Here is a 22,213-nt window from a genome sequence, read left to right as displayed (position 1 = left end):
TGCTGAGACTAGGAAGGATTCCTGCCATGTATAAATGGAATAATAGGATTTCTGGTTTACTGTCAAAGTTCTATTCAGATGCTTATTTATTGGATGTATGAAACGGATACATTCTTCACCTGTAGCTTTGGATCCTCCAATCCCAACTGATGTGTTGCCGAGTCCTACATAGAGGCTGATAGTCTGCAAAAGTTTTGGTACCATAGGATTCTCTGAATTCTGTGCTTGTTCTTTCTCTGACCCCAGTGCTCTTCCTTGACATTCAAAAGAAATCTTTCAACTTCTTCCTGCCTGACTCTCTCAAACATGGAACCAGTTAACATGTGGTGTGCTCATCCCTTTGGAAGTGGCTGTTAAGATCTGAGATGCTTTGTGGTGCTGTTCAGTGAACTTCTTGCTGCTTATTTAGATCAGTCTTCAGAGCTGGAGGTGACCTTCAGAATAAAAATATATATTGTTTGAATAGATCAGAGATTTGACACATTCTTTCCCCTTCCTTTAAAGTATTTGAAAGTTGTATCATCTGCCCAGTAAATCCCAGAGCTCATAGATTGAGCAGATTGGGTCTTTGCTAGTAGATCAAGAATCTGGAATTTCTGAAAACAGTCTACTTAGAGATTTCTTTATCTGGGTGATTAGTGAAGTAGTTGGCCCACCCTTCTGGACTAACGTAAAGCAGAGGGTCTGTAGCTAAGCTTCTGACTTTAAAGGGGCCAAAACGGATTCTGCCTAAATATTTTTCTTCTGAAGGATTTGCCATTTTTATAAAGTAGTTGCCAAGGACGCAGGTTCTTGTCCCATTTCTCCAAAAATTTCCAAGTTGTTCCATGGGAAATTACTGCCATTGAAAGAGGAAGGAAGCCTGATTAGGTGGCAGTCTTCTGCGTGGTGACTATGCCTTCATCAGCCATATGTGATGCAAAGAAAACTTGATTAATTTTCATCTAGTATAATTGCACTAGTTGTGCAGATTTCCCATGGAAAAGCCTAACCTGTGTCTGGGACAGTACATCTATGGCTGGTATAGTTATAGTCAAAGGAGCACAAGAGGAAATTTCTCCCTTAAAATTTCCTGGATGAAATAAGTAAACCAGGCCCTGAAGTCCTTGGAGTTATCATCTGCCCTGTAGAGTCTTCATTTATGCATTCCATGTGGTAAGACTTCTCCTGGAGTAACTAAGGGACCCACAGCTTCCCAATCTATAAAATCAAATGGTTTAACATCTGCTTTGTGATGAATTTCCTTTGTTTCTTCATTGACGTCTCCACATCTTGCAGTAAGGTCACTCTCATCTTTGGCAGGAGAGCTTTGTCATGAAGGTTATGAGCTGCTGTCATGAAAATCTTAGATAAAGTAGAGCTTTCTTCCTTTTATTGGGGAATGGTAGTTGTGGAAATCCTCTTAATCAGGAACATACTCAGCCAGTGAGGGAGTCAGGCATTCTGTCTTTGCAAGATCTGTGTTTCAGAAAAGTTAAGGTTTAACAGAGCTAGAACCAAACCATCAGGTAACTCCTCTGACTGTCCCAGGCCCATCTCAAATCCGGCAAAGATCTAGGAAGTCCGTGCTCTTATGGCTTATTCAGTTTGCTTTGTGGTTACAGATTGGATGTTAAATGAAGTTGGCTCTTGTAGAAAGGAAGAAATACAAAACTGTGTAGACAAAGGCAGCCTAGTTCTGATATCCGGTCCAGGAGACCCCCTGGCATTTATAGATGCACAGGTATTGTATCGCCCAGAGACGGTTATGAGTCTCAGTATCTGAAACTCTCCCTGCAAAACGTTATTTTCCATTACTGTTCTCCTTTTCCAGGAACCAGGGTAACATACAATGATTATTAAAATAATAAATCTTATGGATGATTACATCTGGGATGATGGGTGGAAGTGGAAAGGTTCACCATAAATAATGTTGTTGTGCTTTAACCAAGCACTCTCAGGAAGGGCCTATGATCTTCCAGACCATCCTGGTCCTTTTAGGCAATGCCCCTGTGAGCCCACACCCTCTTTTGATACGTCTGATATTTAATAGAGGAAAGCCGCACCTGACAATAAGCTCATGGCACCTAGAAGTGAAGCTGCTCAGGTTCAATAAGTAGACTCATCTGCTTGCTTGCCATTCTACCTTGGTTTAAACATTCTAAGTGTGGCTTGCTCATTTCTGTTTATTCTCTGAGAATACTGGAGAGTTTAAAGAAAATGGTCTCACCCTGGGAACTGTTCACATCCAGCAGATGCTATGGCTCTGTAGTGGATGCTGATCCTTCCCCAACCAATGGCCTATGTCCCGGAAGTTGATATGTTGTTTCCTTTGGGTTCCACAAAGTCTAGCAGCGACCAGCCTTGTTCTGCTCTCTGGCACGTGCTTTTCCAGCTTTACACAATGTGACCCCCTATTTCCTGCCCCCAGACTTAACCAAATCCCTCCTATCTCAGCCAGTCAAATTTCGTTGTCAATTACTTAGCCCACTCCAGTAGGTCAGATGTGGAAGGCCACAGTGGACTTCATTAGTAAGGCGGTAGTTTGTTCACAGCTTTGATGTCTCTCCAAGTATAATTTGGGCATCCGTTCTCTAAGCAGTGGTCTCTATTTAAGTCTCCCTTTTGCTGTGTGAAGGTGGGATTACCAGACAGTTCCTTTCATTCTAGAGTCATCATTCTGAATGTACGTGTAAACGTCTGGTACGTCAGACATGCAGAATCGTCCACTCTGTTAAATCAGTAATTAGTTCCTAGGACAAGAGTTGTGGGGTTGTATAAAGTTTCCTTGCTGGTTAGGAATTGGTTACTGTTTAGGTTAGAAATGTGGAGGAAACGTTCTTATTCTTCTGTTAATGTCTGTACATCTCTAAATGTTGTAGGATATTGCCTTGGATCAGAGGTGGTCCGAGTAAGATGTGCAAAATACGTGGAGCATGTCATTTGTGCTGTGTGCCTGTCAGGGTTCCCATCCCCATGAAGACTATCACTTTGAAATGGTGTATCTATAGTAGATGTAGAAACACACGTAAAAAGGTTGTAGTCTTACTATAGACACAAATTAGTTAATCTAAAGCATTCTTTTTAAACTCTTGCTGACTAAGGATTCTTTAATTTCAGTAAATGCTAAATTTGTGCCCATACAGTACTTACATTGACATGTTAAAATGACTCCTTTTATGAATCTCAAATGTGTGGTGTCCTTTTTTTTTTTTTTTTCTTGCTTTCTTAATAAGTATTCCTTAACTGGCATCACTGTCCAAAACCAAGCATTCATAAAACTATTTTGGTGGTGTATGGATTTTTTAAAAATCACTTTTCATAAAGATTTCATCATAATCTTTTAACAGATTTCCATGAATGCCACTAATATCCCAGAACAGATCCAGAATCTATCTATACAAGACCCTCAGGTACTGTCAATAGTTATAGTTTATGGTTTTTTTTTTTATTTTTTATTTTAGATTTCAGGGAAGTACAAATTCTTATATGGTGGGGATGGAGGGGAAAGGATAACATGAAGATGGAGACAGAAATAACAAACTTGGATTCCAATATAAAGATTTGGCAAAGCTGGTGAGGTCAATCATGGTAGACTCTTAGTTCTCCACCTACGGCTAGAAACAAGATTTAACTAGAAATAAGACTAGAAACTTAGTGCTGTGTGAAAACAACTGAAGAACGGCTCAGTATTCTAACTCCATAATTATTACTTAATAGATTATCAGAATTTGATGCTGAGTGGAGAAAAATCCAGCGCCCTAATTTAAGCTCCATGATTTGTGGTTCTGTAATCTATTTAAATACACAGACTGTTCTGCAGGTTTCACTTGCACTTTAGACCTAGCACTTTAATAAAGCCCTTAAAAGGTGCTTGAGAGTCAGAGTACATGTTCAATATTTTATGCTTGCATCAAACCTGTAACTGGGAAACTATTTAACATTTCTGTCTGGCATCCATTGTAACTTACATGCTGCTTTTTTCTTTAATAGTCCCTACCTACTGTTAGTGATGAATATACTGAAGTTCCACATGCAGTGAATCTTGTTCTAAGATTAAGGTAAAGGATTAATCTATTTATTTTAGCGTTCCTTTTTTGTCGACTGTGTTATTCCTGATCTCCCTCATTAAACTTCCATAACATTAGCATAAAATAAAAATATTAACCTCTTTAATCTCCCAGTATGACCAGTATGAATTGTGCTCCCATGACTAATTGGTGTCTTTTAATTGCTTACTAAAATAGAGGAAAATGAAAAGCAGAATCTGAATGTGGCTTTAGGCTACGTATACCCTTCATTAAGTATTTTCTTTTTTTCCTTGCAATGCAGGATCACAGTCAGTGATTTTTAATGAGTTTCTTTCACACTTCAGCAGTCAGCCTCTGACAGAAATAAACCATGGCTGTATTACAAGTTGCCTGCTCAAAACATTTTTCACTAGCAGGTTTGATCAGCCACTGTGGAGAAATGACAGGTATCTTTTGAAAGAACATTTAGTCTTTTAGGAAATGGAGACAAATGTGATGTCTGACTTCATAGTTTTTATTCAGTAGAAGAAAGTCAGTTTATATTTTAATAAAATCAGTTTACAGCTGCTTATAAAATAATTGCTTGTTAAGTATCAAGCTTTATTCTTAGAGAAAACTATTTTTTCACAAAAAGCTAGCTACCTTTCTGTGTATTTTTCATAGGGTGTCTCCTTAAATGGCTAATTTATTTAAAGTAATTTACGGGGGAACACAACTTCAAAACTTGTCATCCTTCTGCTCATGCAGATAACGAGGTGATAATCTCTTCCACAGGCATTTTTTTTGGGGGGGGGGGAATAAGAGTATTATGACATTATACTTAATTAGCACAAATACACATGAAGGGAGTACAAATGGCCTTTTTATAGCCAAATGTTTTTTAATAGTTGTCGACTCTAAGCCAGAAACAAAACAGCTATATAAAAGTACAGCATGTGATTTTCCTGAAGGCAATAAAATTTAAAACTCCTTTATTAGAAATCAGTAAAATATCTACATGATTAATCCAGAAAGCTAAATATCCTATGTTAATCCAGAAAGCTATCCTTCTCCTCTTGTGACATCTACAAGAGATTGCCCAATCAACAATGGCTGGGTTGTGTGGGAGTCAGGGATAAGTGACTTTGTTTAAAAAAGTCTTTAAAGTGATTTGGAATCAAGTTGTGCAGCAGCCAAGCTATGTAACAGCACAGTCACATTGTTACCCTTCATCTTTCCATCTGCTCCTCGACTATTTCATACTCATTTTCACCTTATCTCCACTTAGATCATAAGTATCTTCCCATGTATTTGTACAGTGTGTAACACAATGTGATCGTGATCTTTATTGGGGACTCTGGATGGAATTCCCATAATGATTTATTGACCAATTGGGGTAGTTTCTTGAAACACAAACCTTGAATATTGCACTTAGGGAAGATGGTGACTAATGTTCTAAGAATTAAACTAAATAAAAAAAAAATAAACCACTAGAACAGATGTAGTTGGAAATGCTAGCTGGGGGTCATGTTTAGGAATGTGCAATGAAAATCCTTTGATTTTACTTTCATATCAACAAAATAGAATACAAGTGGATTCAAGAATTCTTTGTGTAGATTATATTTTAAAAGCAAAGCAAGAAACTATTGACTGCTTTTTACTAGATTAAGGAAAAATGGGCCTTTAGTTTTTGTTTTTTTTCAGAATCACTCACACTGAATCAAGCTTTGAGAAGCAGTGAGGTAGAATGTGTGGGGAGGTTAATTTCTGAACAGGTAATTATACTGAGATTTAGTGGAAGAGAGGAATTCTATTTGGGTTTTTGTTGGTGAAGGGTGTGTGTGTGTGTTTAATAAAAACACATTATAATTCTGTTATAGACTATGTACTATATTTCTAAATCTTAATGCCATTTCTGTATGAGTAAGTTGTAATAAGTTTTGTGACAGCTGCTTATAAGGTTTATCTTGCTAAATATTCACAGTTGAGTATTGCCAAAAGAGTTACTTTGTGCTTGGGGTGGGACAGGAGGATGAGGGGGTGGTATGGCTGACAACAGACAAAACCCCTTCTGAAATGATGGGATGTAAGAGGTTACCATTTGTTTTCTATATCTCTTGGGGTTGTGGTGAAGGATGAGGCAGATTTACAAACTGGCTTTTAAAAATGATATAGGATCTGATCTTTCAAAACCTTATTTATGTGACTAGTTCTTGCTCATGCAAATATTGACTCGTGAATCAAGTTTGTTGGAAGTCCATAATGGGTAACTGGACTCTTTGGCTACAAGTATGTGGTAGGTGCAAATCGTTCCTTGGCAGGGGAGGGGAATAAAGAATCTTGTTTTCTATAAAGCAGAAAGATCCATAAATGCAAATAGACTTCTTGGGTCTTAACAAAGAGCCTTTTTTCTGAGGCACTGTCAGACAACTGGCTGTTAGCAGCTGGCTGAAATGAAGCTTCCAATATTTTTCATTTTGCTTAGTTAATTTTCTTAACTAAACTTAGGCTTATAATAGCTAGGAACTTTGTCTTTATTTATGGCCTATGCAAAATAAGCTTTGCCTCTATTAAGATGCCTCCTGTGGGTTGTGTAAACTTTTTAAATTGGGACAACCTCTGGCTAATCCTCCATTGTGAAGATTGACTTTTGACTGGAGGGCAGGCGAAGTAGGAATGAGAACTGCTTGAGCTGTCAGTCAAAGGCAAATGAGCTGCATTTCCTCTTCACTAATGAGGCCAAAAAGGAAAGTGGGTATGGGCCAGTTTGGACATGGCAAGAGCTGCATTACCTATGGGGAATGAGGCTTTGTTACACTACCACTTAAAACTTGGTTTGTGTGTTTTGGTTCTTTGATTCTTATTTACTAAATTAACTCAACTATAATTTAGCAATCTATTAAGAGCTAGTTAAAAATTACTGCTTTTTTTTTTCTTTTAAATAAAATTTTATTGGCCAGACTTTCAACCAGTTCTAAAACCAGTCTAGTCCATCTTGGGTGTTTGTAGAACATCAGTGTCTAGGCTCATTGGTCCTGCAGTATACCCTGTTTTAAATTAAATTGTTTGCGTTGCTTTTAATCTCGTTATAGGTACGTTAATAGTGGCTGTTGTGGTCTGGTGGTGAAGGGACTGGGAAACTCCTGGGTTCTGTTCTCCATTCTGTTGTTGATTTGAAATGTGACTGTTCACTTGAGCAGAACTTGTGCTGGAGAAATTGCAAGTTCTTTACATGTAAAAAGAGGTTCAGGCTTCACTGGGCATATATTTATAATCAGTTTATAGTTTAATATTTTATAATAATAATTGCTTATTAAGTATCCAGTTTTATTATGATAGCTGGACCTAGGTCTCTGAATATTCTGGAGGTGGAGAGGGTGGCAGATCATCCCAAATGAGTGCTAATAAAACCCTCAGACCATACCATGAAGTGTTCCTTTATCACACGTTACAGAAAAACTATTTTTGGGAAGAGGTTTTAATCTTTAGACCTACTTCTTGTCAGTCTATCTGTGAAACCATGTGCTTTTTGTTACTTGGGCCCCAACTGAACAGAGCTCAGAGAAAGCATCAAAATGTTTACAAATGACTTAATTTAGCTGGGGCCCTGCATCACTACAAGCAAGTCCAGGGTCATACTGGAAGGGGGGAACTTTCCCTCAGTCTTCAGTGGCATAAGACTCTCCTTTCTACCAGCAGCCTGAGATAATGGACCTTAAAGTTGTGACATTTCTATGTATAGAAAAAGCTGCTTCTGGCCCAGAACTGTGTGTGTGTCTGCATATGTTATAATTAACATATATTTCGTCAATTTTTTAATTCCGTAGTGGAAAAGTACACTAATTCTTCAGTCATACAGTTGCAGCTAATAAAAACTCTGTACATGATATAGTCAATATGCATAATATTGTACTAAGTGTATCTCACTGTTGCTCCCATCACCTCTGCATTCAAAATGGAGGAAAAAAGCACTTGTCTTCTGCACATAAGGTGACTTTGGTCAGTAGTTTGCTATGCAACATGCTACATTCAGTTGGGATTACAAAATGGTAAGCAGCGAGAATGCTCCTTAGGATTTTTGCCTTTATCTGCCTCCTCTGCTGATTTTTAAACTCATTTAATATTTCCTGCTGAGATGCTCATTAAGTCTTTATGGCCAATACAGATTTGAACACCTCAGAGAATTTTTGTTGGAATTGTTAGAATGATCCGTAAAGGTGAGAGCTAGCGTTAGCATGGAGTAGCTACCAACTACAGTATATTAAAAAGAAACACATTTCTCCTAATACGTCGCATGCTACTGTCCTAAATCTTTAAAAGAAAACTTATATTCAAATAAGCTTTGTGAGCTGAGCTCTGAATGGCAGAACTGAGAACTTTAAAACATCCTTCTTCATCCAAAATGTTGAAAACTCTTCTTAAAATGAAAGTTCACTCTTCAAGCACTCATGACATTAAGCCCACTGGAGGACATTCACAAGGTTCAAAACAAAATGACTCAGTGTGTGTCATTAGTAGTTTGCAGCAAGTACCTTTGAAAAATTAAAAAATCCTTAGAACTTGCTGGAAAAAATGCAAATATTTACCAGCAGAATACACGCAGGAATTAATTAGCTGTAATCTATGATTGCAAGACTGTCCAAAGTGTTCATGTAGACTAGTCACTACTTACTCCCTCTGCAGCTCTGTTTGCTGGAGACTTTTTTAAAGACCTATGCTGAAATAAGCAGTGGTGGGTCACACAAAAATAACTTCTACTTGTCGTTAGTGACCACAGCAGAATAAAAGTGCAGAGCTACATTGATTCTCACAAAAGAAAATTTATCTTAGGGTGTATCTTGGTTCCTTTCTAGGCCAAATGTCTCAAAGCCATGCTGCTTTGTGATAGTCCTGTTAGATTTCACAAGCTAAAGAAGGTTTAGCTGGGTCATTAGTTTATTGGACATATCCCATGCAAGACCTAGATTGGTGATTTCAGTCTTCTGGGTAGGGGCGTACTATTTGTTGCTAGAGATGCTGCCTCTTGGATAAGCTACACAACTCTAAATTCTCAAAGAGCCATCATTAAAAATTCCCTGGAACTCGTTATAAGAATCTGAGTATTGAGCTCTGCTGGTCTGGCGAGCTTCAATTTGAGTAGCTGATTTTTGCCATCCTTAACTTGTATTTAGTGAGTAGTCTTGTCAATGGGACTACCGTGGAGGAAGATGCTTCTCGGTGTGAGCAAGGGTAGCATTATTGAGTCTTAAGTAATTACATTCTATCTAGTTAGATTCTCTATTGCAGTTTTAGTTGTTCATTTCCTGCCCCTAGAAAGATTGTTGTATGGTATTGCTATGCACTGTAAAACAGCTAGTGCATGTCACCCCAGAGGCGTTGATTTAAAGTAATCCCTATATATAACTTATCAAATTGCTTTGAAATCCTTTGGTATTAAATATTTACTGTATACCAATGGTATTTGTAAAGTCAAATTCCATTCAAGAGACTACATTGCTAGCATTATTCAATGGCCTGAAAAATATTTCTCTTTTCAAAAGGTTGTCTATACTTTGTGTGCAGTATAGCTACACCTATTTGACAGCATTAGAATTTCAAAGTACCTACATGTTAATATGTTTCTCCCTTACCTACAATCATTAGTGTTTGGTATCCTCTTGTCATGAGAAAATAACTCGTAATTCAGGTGTCCTCAAAACCATCATTACGAGTAACAACATGGAAACATACATTACTTCCTCTCCACAGAAGGCCAAAATATGGTGGCTTACCTCCAATTTTAAAGAGCAGGAAAAAAGGAATGGTGACCCTCCGAGACTGCAGGAGGTCCTTGATACACATACTGTGGGTGGATTTGAAAGGGTCTGTATGGTATTCTGGCCACACAGCAATGATCTTGGTAGGATATAAGGAATAAAGGATTAACTGACACTGCCCCAAGACTAATTCAATATACTGGTAGTTCTTGTGAACCAGATGAATTAATCCTGTGGAAAGACAAGAGGGGTAAGTCTTTTCCACTTGCACTTGCAAATGGGGTAGTTATATTGCATAATTGCATATTTTATTTAGAAAGTTGAATGTGGAGATAATGTTAAGAAATAAGAATGTTCACACTTATTTATCCATAAATTATTGTGAATTATCATTTTTACTAAACTAAAAGTCCATTTCCTAGAGTAAAATAAACAGTTTTATAATGGTTATAATAGTATGTGATTTGATCCTTTCTAAAGAATGTATCTGCTGTGACGGGTTGGATCACAGAAACCCCCTTCAGAGCTGCCAGCTGATGTGCCAAGACTACCCCTGTTCCTATTTTCCCTGCCAGCTCAGGACTCCAGCACCCTGTCTTGCTGAGCCAGACACTCCCATCTGCTCCAACACAGACCCAGGGTCTGAATTACTTGCCCCAAAGCTGCAGGTTTACCTGAAAACAGCTCACAGATGTGTGCTTGTCTTTAGCACTCAGATGCCCAACTCCCAATGGGGTCTAAACCCAAATGACCCTGTATTACCCTGTATACCCGTTTTACCCTGTATAAAGCTTATGCAGAGTAAACTCATAAATTGTTCGCCCTCTATAACACTGATAGAGAGATATGCACAGTTGTTTGCTCTCCCAGGTATTAATACATACTCTGAGTTAATTACTAAGTAAAAAGTGAATTTATTAAATACAGAAAGTAGGATTTAAGTGGTTCAAAGTAATAACAGACAGAACAAAGTAAGTCACCAAGCAAAATAAAACAAAATGCACAAATTTATGTCTAATCAAACACTGAATACAGATTGCTCCCTTTTACAGGCTAATCTCCTTTTAGCCTGGGTCCAGCAATCGCTCACACCCCCTGTAGTTACTGTCCTTTGTTCCAGTTTCCTTCCAGTATTCTGGGGGGTGGAGAGGCTCCTTCTTTAGCCAGCTGACGACAAAATGGAGGGGTCTCCCACGGGTTTAAATAGACTTTCTCTTGTGGGTGGAGACCTCCCTCCTCCACAACAATCTCGCAATGCCTCCGTCGTCCTAGGTAAAGAATGCCCAAATCTTGGACACTCTGACCTCACCACTCTGTCCCTGATTCCCTGGCTCATCCTGCTCTGTATGTAAATCACAAGCTTCTCTCTCTCCCACCATCTCTCCTTCCAAAAAGGGAAAATTTCAAACATGGTGGTTGTCTCAATCTTGTTAATACATGATAGATCTCTAGAAGGATATGGTCACATGATTTGATGTGTCAAATTGCTGTTGCCTGACATTCAGTAAGAGGGAAAAAAATATAAAATCCACATTGTCACCCAACACATGACATTTTTCACCCTCCATTTCATGGGGCTTTCTCTTCTGACTTTAAGTGCATTTTGAACCTATGCTGTTCAAGCAGATAGAAATTAAGCACAAGTTTGCCCTATGTGTTTTTTTTTGCAGCGCTGCAACTGAGGAGTTTCTGTGCACAAAGTGGCTTGGCAGTGCGGACATGTCTGCAGTTTGAGCACAAAAAGCTGCTATACTGCGCAGAAACTTGCCAGTGTAGACAAGCCCTTAGCATTTAAAACACTTTTCCATTCCAGTCCTTTTTTGTAAGGAGTGTCCGAGGATTTGTTCTGTTTATCAAATGCAGGCACACCTGGTTACTGTGTTTTTGAGAATGATTTCAGTTTTTGGTTTCCAGTGCCCTGGAGACACTGAATGGTAAAAGTCATGTACACAACTCTCAATGCTTGAAAGCTTTAAACCTGGACAGTGACATAGGCTTTCTTTTTGTCAGTCTCCTTTTTACAGTGAAGGAGAAAGTAGGTCCTCCACATTTTCTGCAGTCTTTTGTCATGTGGTCTAAAGCACTGGAATGTTTCTTAGCAGTTATAAAGATGAATACAATTTTGACTGCTGTAGTAAGTACTGTCGTCCTCCAACAGATTCTGGCATCTGCAGACTTTGAACCAAATTCTGTCCTTGCAGATACATATTACCTTTCACTGATTACTCAGGGTGCTCTGCCTATGGGAGACTAGCCCCCGGCTGGAAAAGTTGATGCACCCTTCTGAGAGAGATCTTAAGCTGTTTTGGGTAGCAATCAACAGAGAGTCCTGTGGCACCTTTAAGACTAACAGATGTATTGGAGCATAAGCTTTCGTGGGTGAATGCCCACTTCGTCGGATGCATTGGATAGCAATATTTGTTTACCTTCGCTACTAGAATACTTCACACTCTCTCCTTGATCAGCTAGTCAGGTCATACCCATCAACGTTAGACAGATGCTAATCAGACAGTATCATGTTTTTGACAAAGGGGTCAGTTGGGAAGCTAGTAACTTATTCTATTCTATTCTATTCCAGTTCAACTAGATTCAACTCAGTTCAACTCTTTGGTTGTTATCTTAGCATGTTGATACAACATCAGAGGTGAAAAATTTAGCCTCCCATTTAAAGGGGCGCACACATTCAGGAAAGCTTTGATAAAGCAACTTAAGTTGTCTGGAATTTTAACAAGCTTATTTTGCTCCTGCCTAAGCCTAAGGTATCTTTTAGGCCTCTTCAAAAGCCCCTTTTGCACACTAAAGGAATTTCTCCTCAAGAAATGCATGTTCCTTTTAGAACTTGCCACAAGGCTTTTTTTTTTGATTGAATAAATGAAATCACTGTCCAGAACCAACCCTTTTGTAATGGACTAATCCGACTCTCCTTCTGAAGAATTGTAGTGTTGCTTTAGGTAGCTTGGTCACTACACAGTTCTGTACTTGGGGAATATGTCAACCTGCTGATACCTTGTCTCTTTTGTGCAAGGTGTACAGAAGCCCAGTATGGCTTTAAATGTTGAATCTGAACTTGTTCCCCTTTGTTAGTCAAAAAGATGCAATGTCTCACCTTAGTTCAGTCACACAGCTAATGTGGATTTGACTCCTTCAACTGGGTGCATTGAGCTATCCCTTCATGGTGTATTTTATCACAGAGACAAATCCCTTTCATACGGATACTTCACAGGGGGGTGGGGAGGTTAGTTAACTTGTTGACAGAATCAGAAAGTCATCTACATCCACAGTATGTGCTACAATGTGCAATAAAAGTTGATTACTGTATGCATAAACAGTTGTGCCCTTCATTGTCATAAATTGCAATATTTTTGCACTTTCATTATCAGACTCTATTTTCAGACACTTCCAGCTACTTCTAGAGGAGGGGAGAGCTTTCTTTTTTAACTGAAACCTCTCCTGCCTGTTTTTGGCCAATGATGAATATTATTTTCTAAGATGGTACAATTTTATTGGCCATCTTTAGTTAATCAAGCATTTTTTTAAATAAAAATATGTTTTTCACTAGTCAAGTTGTATTTTTACCATTGCTTTTCTTTGTTACTACACTCCAAGAATAGCTTTAAAAAAACGCCCCAAACCTTATATGCTGTCCTGTAGCAAAGAAAATGTTGTAGAGAAATGGATACAAACACGGAGAGAAATATCGAAGTCTGCAGATAGCATATAAGTGAAGCTTTAACTGAATATTGCCTTTCAGTGTAACGAGGTACATAGCCTATGCTCCTCTCACTAGCCAAAGAACTGAATTCCCAGGGAGATCCATGCAGGCTGGGTCAGACTGATGGAGAGTTCCATTCCAGAAAGGAAATAACGAGTAAACAGACTGTCCATTTTGCAACCTGCCAGTCCATGACTTAACAGGACATAGTGACCAGTAAGGAAAAATAGACTTTTTTTCCTCTCGTTCTGCCTCCTTACTATCTTGCTACGCGTATCCCCATCCTTGTAAAGGCTCTTTGGTTTAAGAGCCACCACCTGCAGCACCTTAAGAACTAAAAGTGCATTTCTAGCATTTTTCATTGTCAAGATAGCCTTGATGTTAAACAAGCAGCTTGGCTCCACATGTGCAGTAGGAGCCTTTTTTCACTCACTCACTCACTCACATGCACGCACACCTTAGAATGAGCCAGCTAATTTGGGGCTGTCTCTGTGCAAAGTAGTGGGATAAAGGACAGAATTTGGTTTGAGGTTGTTTAGGTGGGACTGGAAATTGCAAAGACTGTTTTGCAGGCCTGCTCTGGTTTTAGTGTATTACAGCTCATCATCAGCCTAAATCTGTGTATATTTATCACACACCAATGAGTGTTTGAGGCACTAGTGAATACAATCTCAGCAATTTATGAGCTAAATCATAAATCTCATCCATATGCCCCATCCTTTGGAAGGGTTCTCATCTTGTACCTATGACTGATGTAATCTTTTTTTTTTTTTTTTTTTTTTTTTTAAGCCTTACATACTGATGTTTCATTTTAAATTGGGATGGGTCAGCTGTGGAGGGGTTGTCTTAAATTTGCTCTTCACCTGGCAAGTTGTTTTCCAGTTGTTGTCCATTGGTGGCTACATAACATTTTGTACCAATTAATTAAATGATGGTAGTAGCAATCCAATGAGCTGCAGTGGCTGTAGCTTTTGCAACAGGTGTGAAAGGGTAGGTTTGTATGGAGACTGGCAGCAGGAGCAATCCATACAGAAATTAAAAACTTCCAAAAACAAGCTCCAGCAATGTAGGAAGTGAATGAAAGTGTTTCATTAAGATATGAACTGAACTATTTATTGTAGCTTTCTAAAGCATATTTGGTAGGTACAGACCATAAAATGTGTTTAATTACATTTCATATTGCCCCTTAAAACTTGCCATTTTGCTCCATGAAAAATAGCACATGCTTCAGTAAGGAGGAAAAAGTAAATTTTAGTTTTAGCTATGGAGCAATGGTATAAAATGTACACCATGATTAATTAAAACACTTTCTCCAGCCTTCAGGCACTTCTGAGATATCTGTTCTTAAATGAAAAATGTTTTCTGCCCTTGTATTCCAGAACGCTTCTAAAACACCACTCTCTCGTTCTGTGATTGCCTAGCTTGATTATACTTTCTCTTGGCAATATATGATCAGAAAACTTAGTAGAATATTTATATTGAAGCAAGGAAGGTCTGGCCTGGGACCAGTGCCAGAAACCAGTACTAAATATTCTATTTTCATTTTTAAAAACCCTTCCAACTCTGAGGATTCCTAAAACTGCAGGCTAAAAACAAATGTTGTCCTAGAATAGCAGGTACCTAATATTTGTAGGGCAGGGGAACTTACAAGTATGCCTGTATGGCCTGATTCAAAGCCTATTGAAATAGGTGGAAAAACTCCCATTACTTTCAATGGGCTTTGGATCAGGCCCATATTTACTTACAAAGAACCAGCTCCTTGTACCGTTGGAGCTGATGGAAGTCTCGCCACTGACTTCAATGGAAGCAGGCTCAAGTCCTCAGCACCCAATTTGTTTATACCAAAAAATTGTATTGAGTTAAAGCAGGAGTGACCCTGCATTTGACAATGACCTGGAATTATAGGAAACATATTCAGAGGGACTGTCTCTCCGTTTTGTTTTTCAAAAAGTAACTGAAAAACAGAGGATAACCATGCAGAATGGGAAGATGTCCCGTTCACACAGAGTGAATCCTCAAGAAGCTACTTTTCAGTAAACTTTTTTTTTCTTCTCCAACCAATTTGCATGCGTGGAGAATCTCGTATTTTTAATACAAGAACATTAGGGCATTGATTCACAAAAGCATTAGAGCACATGTGTGAAGTTAAGCAAGGGCTAAGTGTGCTTCCTGAATAAGGATGTTTTCTTCTATTGGGTCCTAGGTTAGTGTTCTGTCAGCTGGGCTAGACAGCCACGTAGGAGCCTGGATGTTTGTATCTGATGGTGGGAGGATGGAGCACCTCACATGACTTTCAAGTACTATTCTGTAGCAGGTGCATAGGGCACCATGTCTAACCCCACTACACCAGTTGGAGTGTGACATGGGGCCACAGAATGAGGATAAATAAAATAGAAACTGGGTACCTCAAAGGATTCCTCCTGTTGTTTTTCCTCTTAAAGTAGTAATAATAATAATCATCCCAGTACTCCAAAAATGTGAAGTTACAGCTATACACATGTTAAAATATTTCATTCCAGTTTATGTATATTGAGGGTATTTATAAATACCATCTGTATCTAAAGTTGCAGTAACTACAATAGAGTCCTCTAACAACTTGATAGAGACAATAGAAACAGATAGAAATACTTTTTTCTATATTTTTTTCAGTCCATTTTCAGTTGATCTTTTTCTTTCTTTTTTTTTTTTTATTACTATTTTTATTCAGGTATATAAGCATTTTGTCAAGGCTTCCTTTAACACCAAAATTAAATCAAACCTTGATAACATATCTTACAGTAAAATTGACTTTGTGCCACTGTATCAGTAAATCACCATCCACAGGGACAGTAAACTCATTATAGTAGCCTTGGAATGGAAGCAGCCCATTGGAAGAACAGTGATAGATGAAAGAATTCTTTTTCCCCCCTCTCCTTTCTTGGGGGAACTTGCTTGAAATGCAGCTGATCCCACAAATGTTAAGTGACAAAGGGAACCATATTTAACTGGTTTACTGCTTAATAAGGAGTTGCAACTTTTAATATTAAACATACAAAAATGCGTCCAAGGATGCAGAAATGAGCCAACGTTTCCCAGTTCTTTGAAGGGAAAAGCATTGAAAGGAACTGTGGTTCTAAATCATTCTTATTTTTGTCTTAATTTTATTTATCCGGTTATTTCAAACACAAATGCATAAACAGGAAGGGAAAACTTATGGGATGCCAAATGAGATCTCGCCGGGTGAACTAGAATGAAAATTAGAAATGGGTAAAGATTAATACAGCTCTGTGATATACAGCATATAGCTTTGGCTCTGATTACTGATTCAGCCAGTGTAGTTATGATCTAAACTTCTGCCTTCTCAGAAATCTAAATGAGCGAGGTCCTTTGTGTTCCTTTATTTTTAATTACGGCAGCAACTGCAGTGAGGCTGCACAAATATTGTACAGTAATTCCTTGTTTTTTAAGCTGTTGGTGTGCTTTGGGTGGATTGTTTTGTTGTTTTTAAAAATGAGTTGGCTGCATCAGCGATGGTATAAATGAATTTCAACTTTTAGAGAGGTGTTTCTGATGTTAATTCTAGATAAATATGTCTTAGACAAGGCTCTGGTTATGGTGGAAATTCCCTGCTTTGTAGGAATGGGATCGGTGTATATGACATGCCCCAACTGTTTATAAGAACGGCCATACTGGGTCAGACCAAAGGTCCATGTAGCCCAGTATCCTGTCTTTTGACAGTGGCCAATGCCAGGTGCACCAGAGGGAATGAACAGAACAGGTAATCATCAGGTAATCCATTCCTGTCGCCCATTCCCAGCTTCTGGCAAACAGAGACTAGGGACACCATCCCTGCCCATCCTGGCTAAAGCCATTGATATAGTGACCAGGGAAGGTAAAAGGCTGATTCAGGTTGCCAAATGATGCCATCCAGGCTCTGTCTCTACCCCCAGATGCTGGGGATATATGGTTTAAGGACTTGTCTGCATGAGGACATCCAGGAAAGTTAATATGAATTAACTAAAACTTTGGATTTGAAGTGGATTACTTAAACCATGTTAAATCCCTTTGTGAACATCCTCATTCAGAATTAAAATGTCTTTAATTTGGTATAATTAATTCACTCTCAAAATGAACTAAACTAAACTGAATTAAAGCTGCTTTAATTCTGATTAAATCCCTGCACGGATGCTGTTAATGCAGTTTAACTATTTCAAATTCACACTTTTAATTAATTTGGATTAATTTTTCAGGTTGTCCCTCTGTAGACAAACCCTTAGTTGCAAGCAATCTCACTAGTGGTCCTCAAAGAAGAAAGAATAGCTCATAAAGAGGAGTTTATTAAATTGGTGGGTTTGGGTTTTTGTTTTTTCTATTTGCCCAGACTCCTTTGGGTGGGCTACATTTGTAGAGCTTTAGAACTCTTCATTTTAGAGAGTGGAGATTTAATAGTGCCTCCTAGAGCATGGGCCAACATTATATTTAGTACCCAAGAATGTTGGGTCTCAAATTGGCTCTTTTGTCCTAGTGGAGCATTCAAGAGAGAAGAGAGGGGCTTCTCTTATCTCCCTGAGAGATGCCATCCTGCTCTTCATTCATGATTCCCTTAATTGGGTCTTGATCCTCCACGTGGCTGCTCAGTTGCTGAAGGTGCACAGAGGCTTTTATTATGACAAATGACCCGAGAAGAGAAGATGTGGAGAGTTCTGGCTCCCTAACAGCCTCTCCACTTGAGCAAGCTGGGGGTTCTTGCCTTGGGTCGACTCTGTGCTGATGATAATGCCACAGAGAATTGCTTCTGATTTTCATCTTTTAAAAACATTTTTCCCTTCCCCTTGACCTCTACTGTCCTCTGTATTAAACTGTAGGTCAAGAAAAAGAGGGGAAATAGAAGTCTTATTCTTTGCATCATCAACATAGAAAAGAAACCAAAGGGTGGGTGGGGGGAATCCTTCCTCAGGTCAGGGCTGCTGCAGCTACCTGTGTATGTCTGGCTCAGTTAAGACAGAGTAAAACCAGGTTGTAGCTGGGTGAGAGTGAGTATTCTGGCACCAGCACAGCTTAGTTTCTTACTGTTGCTGTCTGTCTGAATATAGAATATCCCTCTGTGTGTTAAGGGTGGCCTGAGATAGCTAGAATACAGAAAACAGATGTACAGGTAATGAATACAGATGTCCCTGTTACATTGCTTTTATGTAGAAGTGTTCCAAGTCTAGTTCTTAGAAGCCCACTTTAGTGTTCCCTCCCCCTTCTCATTAAAACAAAAAATATTAGCTTACTTTGTGGTGTGGGTTTATAATTGTTACTTCTTTTCCCCTTCCACTGTGAAAGAGAAACTCTTTAACAAGGTAAGCAGGATAATGTGGTTATACAGGAGTATCTGGAATAGTTTGTCATCTACAGCATGCATATGGCTTTTAGACAAGCTGGGTCATTTTAAGGCAGATGAGAAATAGGGGCGGATGAGCCAGCCTGTATAAAACAAAAACCAACATTTCATTCAGATCTTGAGGTGAACATAAATTCCACTTTTTAAAAAAATTTTGAATTTGTTTTTTGTATGCACGACTGCTAACCAGCTTTTCAGGAATGAAACTGGCAGTAGCCCTGGAATAACCTTTCGTGTCATTTCATGCTAGATCAAAATAGATCTACAAGCTGATTTTTTTTTTATTTTTATTTTTCCCCTTGTCAACCTGTCCTTTCCTCGGAAGGAGGCAGAAAAGGGAGGTCTTGGAGTCTCATTTTGGAAAATAGTGTTGCTTGTGTTTCTCATCAAGAGTATTCAGTGAACAGTCATATGAAACTTCAGTATCTGTACAAAGTGGCATTTTGTACAGATTCTGGTATTTCAGAACAATAAATATATGAAATCACAACTTTCTTTTAAGTTGAAATTGATAAATAAGAAGCACTGTATCCATTTTCTCTAGAAAGTGGGCTAAAAGCAAAACAACTTGTTTTCAATAGCTTTACTGCTTTATTTAAAAAAAAAAGTTTTTGGTATAATATTAAAAAATAATCCATGGAGACTTGCTACTTGTCATCTACCCCGGCTAGCTCAACTTGATTTGAACTATAGTCTTTCTAGTTTTCAGACACCTATTTCACTATGGTCTCATTCATATCAGCATTTAGATATCTAGCTGATGGACACTTTACAAATAAAAATAAAAAGATATATTCCCATTGAATATCTGTTGAACTTACAATTGCAAAAACATAGTGTCCTATCTTAATCTCCAACCATATATGGTAGTCAATAATGGTAGATTCTTTATAGCTAGCCCGTGGAACATGGTTACTTGACCATAGCAGAAGTATAGTTAGATAATTATTTGTAAAACTACTTAATGTGTTTTTTAAATGTGGGTGCATGAAATTATACTGTCTTCATGTCTCATGCTCTCCCCCCTCCCCCCGACCAATCAAGTTCATTTTGCAGCTTCAGTGGTTGTATTTCCCACAGTCTTTGCTTTTAAAGCAGAATTTTTGTTTTGTAGAGACAGACAGACACACATACACAAACACACACTTACTTACTTACTTACTTACTTCTATTTTGGCCTTTGGGTCATCTTCTAAAAGAGGAAAGGCCAGATTCAGAAAGATCAAGTGACTAAATGGGCAACCACCTTGCTTTGGTTTCTGTATGAAAACATAGTGCTTATCAAACCAGAAAGTGGGATACCTTAGCTGTTTAACATCTGCATCACATAATGACAATGAAAGCAAAAAATCAATGAAGGATTTTAAAATGTCTGTCATAAAGTGCAGGGTTTAAATACCAAAATCACATTGCAAGGGTGATGCCTACCAAAATGTTGTGGTATGATTAAATAGTCATTCATTATGTTTTGGTGGGGGACAAGGGGGTGATTTAAAGTGGCTCTGTAGAACTTTGGCACCTGGAAGTGATTAATGTGCCTATTAGCTATCAAAAAAGCAGTTTTGAAAATTAACTCCAGTTAATGTGCTTTAATGTACGCTGCTCTACTGCAGAAAAAAGCTGGGAAATCTCCCCAAACTACCATAATTAAGGTGCCTCAGGCTACAGTGCTTCTGAAGAAGCAAGAAAAATAGCTGCCAAATAAGCATGATGAGGGACTGCAAAAAGGTAGGTGTGTGTGTGTGTGTGTGTGTGTGTGTGTTTCAAAGAGTAGAGTTTCACAGATATATTAGAGAGAGAGAGAAGTAGTGCTAGAAGAAAGTAGGGGCCATTAACAAATAATGAGGGAGATTAAATTAATGACTAAGATACTGAATTCCTTTCTTCTAACACTTCTGTCTAATAAAAATACATGGAATCAGTTTGAACAACTAACTAATGAAAAGTAACTATACCTTACAAAATAGGAACTGCTTTAATTAAATAAATAAATAAATAAATAAAATAAAAAAAAGGAAAGGAATACCTGGGAAATCTACATACAGATTAGCTAGTCCACAGGACCTGCATCCAAGCGTATCAAGGGAATTAGCAAGTTAATTTATTGTATCACTTACACTAATTAGCCTTGGAGAGATGTCTAAAGACCAGAAAAGTAAAGGCAGTTTACACCAAAAGAAAGAAGTGATGCTCTGAACTCCCGAAACCTAAGTGTAGCTTTTATCTGGCCTTCTTAAAATGCAACAAATAATTTAAAGAAATCATTAAATGTCTAGAGGATAATGGGACTGTAAGCAATAAGCATTGTGGATTTCTAGAGAATGGGTCTTGCCTAACAAAAGACTTGCTTTGATTGTTGCACAATTAATGGATGAAGGGAATGCAGCAGGCAATTGTTCTGAGTTTAATAAAACTTCTGATAGTCTCATGAAATCCTGCTTCTACAATTAATTCAAATTAGCTCAAACACTAATACTGTCACCTGGATTGAAAACTGGCTGGAATTCCATAAAAGATAATGACAGTCAGCAATAGTGTTGGGTGAAAGAATGCCACCAAACTTTCCTTGGCAATGCACTCTAAAAAAAAAAAAAAAGCAATGGAATTGGCTATAGTTATGCCTTTGTGCTCACTTTCATTGAATATTTCAGCAAACAAATTCACAGAAACAGTGAATTTGAAGTGAGTGAGTGTGTGTGTGTGTGTGTGTGTGTGTTTATATATGAAAATGTTTACAGCAAACAGTGAATCCTCAAATACCAGTATTTGTGCTGCTGATAATCTCATTCTAAGAATTTGGCAGCTCCAGTCACGGGACAAATATTGGAGCCTGATCTGTATGTCCAACACCAGATAACACAGTTCACATATCAAATGCTAGAAGTGGGCTTGCAAAAAATCTCTAGGTTAACTACTGTTAGTAGAAATTATTCTGAAAATAACTTTTAAATAGCAAATGCACTTAGAGAAAATTATAAGCTGCTTGCAGACAATGTGTGAACATAAAAGGCTCAATTAGCCTAAGGCCTGGCCTATAACTGAAACGTAGTTTAGTTAAGCCATCCTAAGCCCCATTGTAGACACTGCTAGGATGGCAGATGCCCTGTGCTGAGGGGCTGAATTTACTACAGCAACTGGAAAAACCCCTTCCATCACTGTAGTAAGTGTCTAAACTACAACGCCAGAGCTGCTGTGCTACTGTAGCACTTCTACCATAAACACATACCCTACATTATTTGGAGAATTATTTAGTCATTTCTATTTGGTAGCATGTGGGGAAGGTGCTCACTGGGATGACGTGGATCAGTAGGCTGGAAAGGGGGATAAGGGATATCAGAGGTGCTGGAACTAAAAGTGTCGCATCCCTGGTTTGACGTAATTTCCATCATAT

At 38.3% G+C, this 22,213-nt stretch overlaps 1 protein-coding gene across 1 annotated transcript in view; it reads left to right on the top strand.

Moving 5' to 3' along the window:
• Positions 1-22,213, top strand: part of STK39 (serine/threonine kinase 39) — a 167,702-nt gene that overhangs the window by 101,434 nt on the left and 44,055 nt on the right. Inside the window, exons 14-15 of the mRNA XM_065413496.1 lie at positions 3,330-3,392; positions 3,973-4,040. Of these exons, the coding sequence (XP_065269568.1) occupies positions 3,330-3,392; positions 3,973-4,040 (131 nt within the window). The remainder of the gene's footprint in view (positions 1-3,329; positions 3,393-3,972; positions 4,041-22,213) is intronic.

Source organism: Emys orbicularis, chromosome 11, assembly GCF_028017835.1.
Source record: "Emys orbicularis isolate rEmyOrb1 chromosome 11, rEmyOrb1.hap1, whole genome shotgun sequence".
Taxonomy (NCBI): Eukaryota; Metazoa; Chordata; order Testudines; family Emydidae; genus Emys; species Emys orbicularis.
This window is presented reverse-complemented; position numbering and strand designations above follow the sequence as displayed.